At 40.9% G+C, this 12219-nt stretch overlaps 1 protein-coding gene across 2 annotated transcripts in view; it reads left to right on the forward strand.

The window, feature by feature from the left end:
- Positions 1-12219, forward strand: part of FNDC3B (fibronectin type III domain containing 3B) — a 413666-nt gene that overhangs the window by 198053 nt on the left and 203394 nt on the right. For both annotated transcript variants that reach the window (XM_073674905.1, XM_073674906.1), the window contains exons 5-6: positions 336-576; positions 6725-7006. In XM_073674905.1, the coding sequence (XP_073531006.1) occupies positions 336-576; positions 6725-7006 (523 nt within the window). The remainder of the gene's footprint in view (positions 1-335; positions 577-6724; positions 7007-12219) is intronic.

Here is a 12219-nt window from a genome sequence, read left to right on the forward strand (position 1 = left end):
GTATTTTATCTTAGAATTCTTCATCGTCTAGAGCCTTTCCCCAAGAATCAAAAATGCTTCATTTCCAGAGCAGTTGTGTTTGTGCCCGGATGTGACCATAAATGTTTGAAAAGAAAAAATGATTGTATTATCTAAGTGGACTAAAAATTTAAGTTGCACAAATTTTTGCCAAAGTCGAACTTGCATTAAATAGTTTTATTCGATTTACTACACTAGAACCTTAGAAAAACGGGGATTACACAAAGGGTTCCTTCTGTGGAAATCAAGCAGCATTTAGATTCTAATGTCTCCTTTGTTTATTTGTCATTATAGTATATGTATTTTTTATTTTTCAGGTGATAGAAGACAGCACAGGAGTTCGGCGTGTAGTTGTTACTCCACAGTCTCCAGATTGTTACCCTCCCAGTTATCCATCCGCCATTTCCCCAACTCACCATTTACCTCCATACCTTGCACATCATCCACATTTCTTACACAATTCACACACCCCATTTTACCCGCCAGTCACCGGGCCAGGAGAAATACCACCACAATTCTTCCCACATCATCTCCAACCTACAATATATGGAGAACAAGGTACAGTATTTTTAGTCTTTTTTTTTTTTTTTTTAAACTACTCTCCTTTGCACATGCAATACTCAGTCTTAGGCCACGGCCCCACTATCAGTATTTGGTCAGTATTCGGTCAGTATTTTTTCTCAGGAGTGGGAGCCAAAACCAGGAGTGGGTGATAAATGCAAAATTGGTGACTTGTTTCTATTATACTTTTTCTCTGATTGTTCGTCGCCTGGTTTTGGCTCCCACTCCTGAGAAAAATTGCTGACCAAATACTGATAGTGGGGCCGTGGCCTTATTATATGTATGTGTTTGTATGGTTTTGAATACTTTTCAGCAATAATTATGACAGTAAGTTTAAGGTTAATTTTTTTTTATCTTTATATTTGGTTACACACATTGTCTTAACAATCTTTGTGATTTTCTCTATTTGATGTTGTTGTGTACTTTATGTTCCACTACTTTAAATGTTTGTTTTTTTTGTTCATATTATTACTTTTAAAGCACCACTCCAGTTTGTTTTTTTTTCCTTTTTTTATTTTGCTGCTGGAGTGGTGCTACTAATCTAACCCTAGTCTCATGCTGCCATCATATTCATCTTTATCTGCGCCGCTCCAGACTGTTTTCTGCACGTTGTGACCTGCCGGATCACTCCAGTTTGCTGGGCGAGCCGAAGGTCACTACTCAGTGTAAGTATATGAGAGCCAGAACAAGGCCCTCATAGACTTATATTGAGAGCCTGTGACCGTTACCTCTGACTTCGGATCAGTCAAATATTGCAGTCACAAGATGGCGGATCGGAACTGGAGCAGCGCCAGTTAGAGCTGAAGATGGCGGCTGGTAAGTATAATACTAGGGTCAGGGAACTTAGATTAATGGCACCAATCCAGCGCTGAAATAAAGAAAAATTGCTGGAGTGTCGCTTTAAAGCAGTTGTCCACTAATAGGACAACCCATTCTTAAACTAAATGTTTGGCCCCGATAAAACCCCCCCCCCCCAAAAAAAAACATACTCTCCTCCTGTGCCGGAGCCGTTCCAGCAGTATCGGCACTTGCAGTCCCGAGGCTGTGATGCGGTGGAATGACACGTGGTGCCCGGCGCCCAATCAGTGCTGGCGTCACTGTCTCCGCCTTCAGATGTTTTGAACGTGAAGAGGAAGTCCTGGCTGCAGTTGACTATCTGACTTCCTCTTCATGTTCAAAACGTCCGAAGGCAGAGACAGTGACACCAGCGCTGATTGGGTGCCAGGCTCACGTGTCATAAGAATCGCACGAGAGCCCCGGGGAGAGCAAATGCCGACACCACTGAAATGGTGCCGGCATGGGAGGGGAGTATGTTTTTTTTCAGTCCATCAGGCCCGAACTTTTAGTTAAAGAAGGTGGTTTCCCTAGTAGTGGATAACCCCTTTTAATGAAGCTTTTTTTGTTTTAAGCAAAACTAAATCATTAAAAGTAGTTGTAAGCTGCTGAGAATGGATAAACATTAAAAGGTTATACCCCTCCTGATAGCAACACTGGTCATTCATTCATTCAAATGATTTACAGGATCGACTATCAGTGTTTTTTGCCTAGAAAGTAAAAAAAGAATATCCTAATTATGTTTTGACACATCACACACTGATTTAACCAAATTTCAATAATTAGATGTTATTTTAAATGGGTTGCTCACTAAATGGACAATCCTTTCTCAATTGCTATATTTCCCCATATAAAATAACAATAGCTTATACGGCCTCTGGTGCAGGCTCTGGCCTATTTAGCTTAGAAAGAAGACGCCTCAGAGGAGATCTCATTTACATGTATAAATATACAGTGCATTGTGAAAGTATTTGGCCCCCTTGAACTTTTCTACCTTTTGCCACATTTCTGTCTTCAAACATAAAGATATAAAATTTAATTTTTGGGGGAAGAATCAACAAGTGGGACACAATCGTGACGTGGAACGAAATTTATTGGATATTTTAAACTTTTTTAACAAATTAAAAACTGAAAAGTGGGGTGTACAATATTATTCGGCCCCTTTACTTTCAGTGCAGCAAACTCACTCCAGAAGTTCAGTGAGGATCTCTGAATGATCCAATGTTGTCCTAAATGACTGGTAATGATAAATAGAATCCACCTGTGTGTAATCAAGTCTCCTTATAAATGCATTTGCTCTGTGATAGTCTCAGGGTTCTGTTTCAAGTGCAGAGAGAATCATGAAGACCAAGGAACACACCAGGAAGGTCCGAGATACTGTTGTTGTGAAGCTTAAAGCCTTATTTGGATACCAAAAGATTTCCCAAGTTTTAAACATCTCAAGGAGCACTGTGCAAGCGATCATATTGAAATGGAAGGAGTATCAGACCTCTGCAAATCTACCAAGACCCGGCCGTCCCTCTAAACTTTCATCTCGAACAAGGAGAAGACTGATCAGAGATGCAGCCAAAAGGCCCATGATCACTCTGGATGAACTGCAGAGATCTACAGCTGAGGTGGGAGAGTCTGTTCATAGGACAACAATCAGTCGTACACTGCACAAATCTAGCCTTTATGGAAGAGTGGCAAAAAGAAAGTCATTTCTCAAAGATATCCATAAAAAGTCTTGTTTGAAGTTTGCCACAAGCCACCTGGGAGTCACACCAAACATGCGGAATAAGGTGCTCTGGTCAGATGAAACCAAAATCGAACTTTTTGGCCACAATGCATAACGATATGTTTGGTCGTAAAAGCAACACAGCTCATCACCCTCAAAACAACATCCCCACTGTCTAATGTGGTGGCAGCATCATGGTTTGGGTCTGCTTTTCTTCAGTAGGGACAGGGAAGATGGTTAAAATTGATGGGAAAACTGACGGAGCCAAATACAGGACCATTCTGGAAGAAAACCTGTTGGAGTCTGCAAAAGACCTGAGACTGGGACGGAGATTTATCTTCCAACAAGACAATGATCCCAAACAAAGCAACATCTACAATGGAATGGTTCAAAAATAAACGTATCCAGGTGTTAGAATGGCCAAGTCAAAGTCCAGACCTGAATCCAATCGAGAATCTGTGGAAAGAGCTGAAAACTGCTATTCACAAGCGCCCTCCATCCAACCTCAATGAGCTTGAGCTGTTTTGCAAGGAAGAATGGGCAAGAATTTCAGCCTCTTGGTGTGCAAAACTGATAGAGACATACCCCAAGCGACTTGCAGCTGTAATCGCAGCAAAAGGTGGCGCTACAAAGTTTTAACTCAAGGGGGCCGAATAATATTGCATGCCCCACTTTTCAGTTTTTAATTTGTTAAAAAAGTTTAAAACATCCAATAAATTTTGCTCCACTTCACAATTGTGTCCCACTTGTTGATTCTTCCCAAAAAAATTTGAATTTTATATCTTTATTAGTGTTGAGCGAGTATGTTCTATTAACCCTTTCGCCGAGTATGCTCGGGCCGAGCTCCGAGTATGTATAGCTGCTCGGTGATATGGTTGAATCGCTCCCTTGTGCATGATTTGCGACTGACCGTTTTATTACATGTGAGGAATGTCTATTTCTTACACATTCCTCACATGTAATAAAGCTGTCAAACAGTCGCAAATCATGCACACGGGAGCGATTCAACCATATGACCGAGCAGCTATAAATACTCGGAGCTCGGCCCGAGCATACTCTGACAGAACATATTCGCTCAACCCTAATCTTTATGTTTGAAGCCAGAAATGTGGCAAAAGGTAGAAAAGTTCAAGGGGGCCAAATACTTTCACAATGCACTGTATGTGTGGTCAATACAAAGGAATGGCACATGACTTATTCCTTCCCAAGACCATACTAAGGACCAGAGGGCGCACTCATTATGGATAGAAGAAAGGCGATTCCGGCAGCTAAATAGGAAAGGGTTCTTTACAGTCAGAGCAGTCAGACTGTGGAATGCCGGTCACAAGAGGTAGTGATGGCCGACACTATAACAGCTTTTAAAAAAGGGCTGGATGATTTCCTCATTACACATAACATTGTGGGTTATAGATAATTTAGTGATAAAATGTATAATTGGTGGAGAAAGGTTGAACTTGATGGACCGGGGTCTTTATTTAACCCATGTACACATGTGGTCAAAATTGTTGGTACCCCTCTTTTAATGAAAGAAAAACCCACAATGGTCACAGAAATAACTTGAATCTGACAAAAGTAATAATAAATTAAAAATCTATGAAAATGAACAAATGAAAGTCAGACATTGCTTTTTAACCCTGCTTCCACAGAATTTTTATAAAAATGAAACTCATGAAATAGGCCTGGACAGAAATGATGGTACTCTTAACTTAATATTTTGTTCAACAACCTTTTGAGGCAATCATTGCAATCAAACGATTCCTGTAACTGTCAATGAGACTTCTGCACCTCTCGACAGATATTTTGGCCCACTCCTCATGAGCAATCTGCTCCAGTTGTCTCGTGTTTGAAGGTTGCCTTTTCCAGACGGCATGTTTCAGCTCTTTCCAAAAATGCTCAATAGGATTTAGGTCAGGGCTCATAGAAAGCCACTTTAGAATAGTCCAGTGTTTTCCTCTTAGCCATTCTTGGGTGTTTTTAGCTGTGTGTTTTGGGTCATTATCCTGTTGCAAGACCCATGACCTGCAACTGAGACCAAGCTTTCTGACACTGGGCAGCACATTTCTCTCTAAAATCCCTTGATAGTCTTGAGATTTCATTGTACCCTGCACAGATTCAAGACACCCTGTGCCAGATGCCGCAAAGCAGCCCCAGAACATTACAGAGCCTCCTCCATGTTTCTCAGTAGGGATAGTTTTCTTTTCTTGATATGCTTCATTTTTCCATCTGTGAACATAGAGCTGATGTACCTTGCCAAAAACTTCCATTTTTGTCTCATCTGTCCATAGGACATTCTCCCAGAAGCTTTGTGGCTTGTCAACATGTAGTTTGGCAAATTCCAGTCTGGCTTTTTTTATGATATTTTTTTTTCAACAATAGTGTTCTCCTTGGTCTTCTCCCATGAAGTGCACTTTGGATCAAACAACGATGGATGGTGTGATCTCAAGGAACTGATGTTCCTTGAGCTTGAAGTTCACCTTTAATCTCTTTAGAAGTTATCCTGGGCTCTTTTGTTACCATTCGTATAATCTGTCTCTTTCATTTGTCATCAATTTTCTTCCTGTGGCCACTTCCAAGGAGGTTGGCTACAGTCCCATGGATCTTAAATTTCTGAGTAATATGTGCACCTGTAGTCACAGGAACATCAAGCTGCTTGGAGATGGTCTTATAACCTTTACCTTAACATGCTTGTCTATAATTTTCTTTCTAATCTCCTGAGACAACTCTTTCCTTTGCTTCCTCTAGTCCATGTTGAGTGTGGTACTCACCATGTCACCAAACAGCACAGTGAGTATCTGTAGCCCTATAAACAGACCCACTGGCTGATTACAAGATTGTAGACACCTGTGATGCTAATTAGTCGACACAACTTGATTTAACATGTCCCTTTTGTCACATTATTTTCATGGGTACCATTATTTCTGTCCAGGCCTATCTCATGAGTTTAATTTTTTTTAATAATTCTGTGGAAGCAGGGTTGAAAAACAATGACTGACTTTCATTTGTTCATTTTCATAGATTTTTAATTTATTATTACTTTTGTCAGATTCAAGTTATTTCTGTGACCATTGTGTTTTTTCTTTCATTAAACGAGAGGTACCAACAATTTTGACCACATGTGTAACTATGACTGACGTTCTATCACTCGAGCCCAAAAGCCAATCAGCGGCCGCTTGTCTCTCACTTTCTGCGGACGTAACTGATATTTGGGACAGGTTAGAAGCAGCAGCTCTCAATTCTTCCTGGTTCAGTTTTCAAGTTATGGCTGGAATGGCGCTGACTCTGGAAGTGAGTATAGGCTGTTATTATTTTACACAGCGCACAATAGCAATTGAGAAGCTGTTGTCCGAGTAGTGGACAACCCATTTAATTGTTCTGCTGAAAGTTGGAATTTAATTGTCTATATTGTCTCCTTCTGCCTTTTGCCTTGTTCCTCTCCTGGCAATATTAAAGGGGTTCTCCAGGAGTTTGATATTGAGGTAAAGAAATGATCCCAAAGCGCAGCTGTGGTTTAACAGATCTTAACTTCTATTATTGCATGAATACTAGCACCTAAAGTGTGATATCTTATAGTAGTCCCTATTTCTCTGTGTTCAGAAATTATACCACTGTTTGGGATGTCCAGTTACATCACTCGAGAAGACCAGTATTGCAAGCCTCAACACAAAAAGCTCAAGCAGATCGATAGACAAAACCGGTTGAATAGTCCTCCATCCACAATATACAAGAACTATTCGGGAAACTGTACGACTATGTATAATGGAAATGGCAAAGCTCACAATGGAGCCAGCTGTGGAGGAATGGGCAGTGTCGCTGGACTTAAAAAAACCGAACGCAGGGCGAGGAGCAGTCCAAAGTCAAATGAGCAAGACACGCAAGGTATGTATGTGTTTCCTGTATGTATGTCCACTGGGATCCGAACAGCAAGTGTGTGATTCATGTGTCATAACGGAGCCATATAAGTCACAGGAAATGGGGTTGTATCTGTACATTTATTCACACTCCATATGAGGTCAGGAAGGATCCTAAGTACGCAGACATTTTCAGTTTTAACAAGAATTATTAGAATTTTTTTTTTTTTAACGAATCCTTTTTTCCCTTTGGTAATCATTGACCGTATTGTGAGCTGCTTACCATTTGGTGCAGGATGTGTCATGCTGTTTGGGAAATGAAAGTTTCCTATGCTATATTAAATGACAGGAAGTAATTTTTTTTCATACTACATTCTCTAAATAATCTATAGATTTACTTTTCAGTTGCATTTTTTTATACGAGATTGTGCTCTGGTTTCTCCTTAGCATGCTTGTGCCATTACTACAGCCGTTACTACAGTGTCCTCTAAGAAGCCACATACATATACACATACATATACATACATGTGGCCCTTGTGTTCCTTGCAGTGCTACCTCCTGCTGTGAGAAGTAAATATTTCAGAGGTTAGCCCACAGGTGTAGATCAAATGACCCTAAAATTTCCAAATTTTAGTACTTATATTATGAACTAAGCACTCAGACCTCAAAGGAATCATTGAGTTAGAGTGTGGCCCTGTAATAGTATGTCACCATTGTAACAAGTCTGTTCATTAATTTTTTTTCCCTTCAAAATATTCCACAATAAACTATAAGTGATATTATTGAAAAGTGGAAGCCTATAGGAGCCACAGCAACTCTCCTGCAAAGTGGCAGACCACGTAAAATTACAAAATGGGGTCGTCACGTGCTGAGACACACAGTGTGTAAAAGCTGCCAACACTTTGATAACATCAGCACAAAATTGATGCACAGGTAGCTTTACGGCATGTATTTCCCATTCTTAGCTGCGTGCAAACCTTAAATCACCAAGCACAATGCCAGGCATTGGATGGAGTGGCGTAAAGCAGCCGTGTCTTGATGAGAGAAAACGTATTTTGTAGAGTGATGGATTGCACTTCTCTATCTGGCAGTCTGATGGATGAGTTTAGGTTTGGTGAGTGCCAGGCCTTACTGTATTGTGCCATCTTTTAAAGTTTTAATATCGGTGGGATAATACCATGGGGTTGGAAAATCTTAAAGGGAATCTGTCAGCTGTTTTTTTGCTATTTAATCTGAGAACAGCATAATATAGGAGCAGACAACCAGATACCCGAGATGTGTAACTTGCTCAGCAGCCTGCTGTTGTTTCAATGCAATCAGTGGTTTATGAGCAGGAGATGATCACTGCTGGACTAGGTGTTACATGCAGGCCATTCAGGCTAATCTGTCTAACTCCGCCCCCACCACTGATTGGCAGCTTCCTGACAATGAACATTGGTGTTGGTGAAAAGTCCGAATCGAATACAAGTAATCCAACCTGTCTGATTTTATACTCCTCCCCAATGTTGCATTTTGTCAGGGTTTGGGAGTCCTGTAGAGATTAGATAGTCTGCAGATTTTTTGACAAATAAGTACTGTCTATGGCCAGCTTTAGAGTCGGGCACCTTTTTTTTCTTTGTAATTAGATATACTCCTACTTTGTCTCCTTAAGGCGATGTGCCCACGATGCAGAAATGCTCCGGATTTTTTCCTGAGCGTTTCTGCATCTCCCTGGCAGAAAAAACACATGCGGATTGTACATGCGGATTGTACATGCGCTTTTCCTGCCAGGGACATGCGGATGTGAAGCGTTCTTCACATGCATTTCCGCATGCGGGTTGACAAGCGCTTTCCAAGCGATTTTAGCATCACTTGGAAAGTGCTTGACAACTTGGTCACACTATATAAATCCATGCAAATGGCATGGATTTATTTAGTGTGAACGAAAGAATGTTAAAAAATAAAAATAAAAATCTATACTTACCTTCTGATGGCCCCCGGAGTCTTTATTCTATCCCTCCTGGCTTGCCGGCAGCTCACGGTACACTGGTGGACCTGCCATCACATGACTATGACATCAGCGCAGGTCCTTCAGTCCACCACGATCTGCCGGCAAGTGAAGACAAGGAGACCGGGGGCCATCAGAAGGTAAGTATAATATTTATTTTTTATTTTATTCTTTTTTTTACAGGTTCTATGGTACCCAGGTCCGGAGCAGAGTCTCCTCTTCTCCAGACCCGGGTACCATCCGCACATTGAATCGCATGTTATCCGCATGTACAGATCCAGTGATGCGGATTACATGCGGTCCAATGAAAGTCAATGGCGGCGAAAATGCAGTGCTTCCGCAAAATAATTGGTAGTGCTGTGTGTTTTTCTGCAATGATAATCCGCAGCGGAAATTTCCGCAGCATGTGCACAGCACATGCAGATTATCATTGGGGAACATGGCAGGCCTTCTACCAAGCGTTTTTTAAGCGTTTCTGCAGCGGAATTGCCGCTGCAGAAACACTTAAAAAACGCATCGTGGGCACACAGCCTAACTCCATTTCTTTGCACAGAGACCTTGTTCTGTATAACACAAGTGCAGGATTTTGGAGCAGGTGTGGCACTTGTACAGCTTGCAAATGAATTAAATTTGCTTTTAAAAGCAGTTTCTGTGCTAACATTCTTGTGTTTGATCTCCACTTTTCCAAATATTCTTTCATTCATCTTTACTTGGCAAGTGCTACATATCTCTGCATATACATGTTGTTGCGTGTGAGTAAAGATTCTTATTCTCCACCTGGTGAAAGGAATAGAGCACGAGAGCCCACAATGAGAATGTGCATGCAAAAACTATGGAATTCTTTCTGACTTGATACATGGTGGTCTATAACAATTAAAAAATAAAGTAATATTAATTCCAGCTGATGCTTTGCAGCACTGCGGTTTCTGCATCTGACCAACGAACACATCCATACAGAGTTTTTGTGTTTTTTTTCCTTTTGTATGTCTGTTGTCTTTTGGTATGCTGGTTTTCTCTGACGCTAATTTCATGGCCCACACTAGGGCAATTTCCTTTCATTAAGTAGATTTTACTCCACAATTGGGATACAGACTGATGTGAGTGGGGATGATATTTGTACAATACTGCAGAATATGTAGGCATCGTATAGGCAACCGGAAATAAAATGTAATGTATAATTTTGCCAAAACAAATGAGGATGTCAAGAAAACATATTATTCCTTTCTCCCTATTTAAACAACGTATGGTATTAACAAAAAGAAATTTTTTTTAAAAACAGTTTTACGGTTTCAGAAAACCTCCGTCCCCAGGCAAGGCTAGTTTTTCTTTAAAAAAAAAAAAAAAATGTTCTTTAGTAATCCTTCTCGGGTCCAGCGTTGAGTCTCCGCCATTGCTCACGCTTATTATCTGCAGCACCGACATAACATCAGCAGCGCTGCAGCCAATAAGTGAGCTCAGCGGCTCTGCCCGAGTACACAACATAAGCCGCTCAGGACTGCTGAACACATTGACCACATAAACTCTGTCTCCATAAAGATCATTGATTGCAACTAAAAACGCCTAGTTATGATATCGCTCTGTAGCATCCATGAGCGATTTAGGCAAAAAAGTGAAGGGCTAAGCAAATGGGAGACAAATGGAAGCAGAGCAAGTTTAGGATTTTATAAAAAATGTAGGCTAATAGGAGTGTTTTGATTTTGTTAGCTTGGGTTATTAGACCGCTGGCCGTGGCTATTATGTGGGCGCTAAAATGCACATTTGTAAAACTGGCCTTAAAGGTGTGTTCCAGATGTACAATTGTGCTCAAAAATTTAGTTACCCCGGCAGAATTTTTCCTTTCTTGGCCTTGTTTCAGAGAATATGAGTGATAACAAAAAAAAAATTTCTCCACTCATGGTTATTGGTTGTGTGAAGCCATTTATTGTCAAACTACTGTGTTTTCTCTTTTTAAATCTTAATGACAACCAAAAACATCCAAATTACCCTGATCAAAAGTTCACATACCCTAGTTCTTAATACCGTGTATTGCCCCCTCTAACATCAATGCCAGCTTGAAGTCTTTTGTGGTAGTTGTGGATGAGGTTCTTTATTTTCTCAGATGGTAAAGCTGCCCATTCTTTTTGGCAAAAAGCCTCGGCTGTCTGGCATGAACTGCGCGCTTGAGATTTCCCCATAGTGGCTCAATGATATTGAGGTCAGGAGACTGAGATGGCCACTCCAGAACCTTCACTTTGTTCTGCTTTAGCCAATGACAGGCCTTGTGTTTTGGATCGTTCTCATGTTGGAACGTCCAAGTACGTCCCATGCGCAGCTTCTGGGCTGATGAGTTCAAATTTGCCTCCAGTATTTGCTGATAACGTGCTGCATTCATCTTTTCTTCAACTTTTACTAAGTTTCCTGTGCCTTTGTAGCTCACACATCCCCAAAACATCAGTGATCCACCTCCATGCTGTAAAGTAGGAATGGTGTTCCTTTCATCATAGGCCTTGTTGACCTCTCTCCAAATGTAACATTTATGGTTGTGGCCAAAAAGTTAAATTTTGGTCTCATCACTCCAAATTACCTTGTTCCAGAAGTTTTGAGGCTTGTCTCTGTGCTGTTTGGCGTATTGTAGGTGACATACTTTGTGGCATTTGTACAGTAATGGCTTTCTTCTGGCGACTTGACCATTCAGCCCATTTTTCTTCAAGTGCCTCCTTATTGTGCATCTTGAAACAGCCACACCGCTAGTTTTCAGAGAGTCCTGAATTTCAGCTGATGTTATTTGTGGGTTTTTCTTTGCATCCCGAACAATTTTCCTGGCAGTTGTGTCCGAAATTTTTGTTGGTCTACCTGACCGTGGTTTGGTTTTTACAGAGCCCCTGATTTTCCATTTGTTAATCACAGTTTGAACGCTGCTGACTGGCATTATCAATTCCTTGGATATTTTTTTGTATCCCTTCCTGTGTTACACAGTTCAACTACCTTTTCCTGTGGATCCGTTGAGTCCCATGACTCACAATCCAGAAACGTCAGTGGCTGGATGAAAGATGCATGAGTCTGTCTCGATCCCAGAAACTCACTCAGCTTTTATGCACACACACCGATTACAAGCAAACAGGTCACAGGTGAGGATGTTACCTTTAGTAGCCATTCAAACCCATTTGTGTCAAATTCTGTGCATGTTATCAGGCCAAAATCACTACGGTATGTGAACTTTTGTTCAGGGTCATTTGGATGTTTTTGGTTGTCATTAAGATTTAAAAAGAGAAAAA

The sequence above is a fragment of the Phyllobates terribilis genome, unplaced genomic scaffold, assembly GCF_046119375.1.
Source record: "Phyllobates terribilis strain yellow unplaced genomic scaffold, ASM4611937v1 Scaffold_3__8_contigs__length_932513732, whole genome shotgun sequence".
Taxonomy (NCBI): Eukaryota; Metazoa; Chordata; class Amphibia; order Anura; family Dendrobatidae; genus Phyllobates; species Phyllobates terribilis.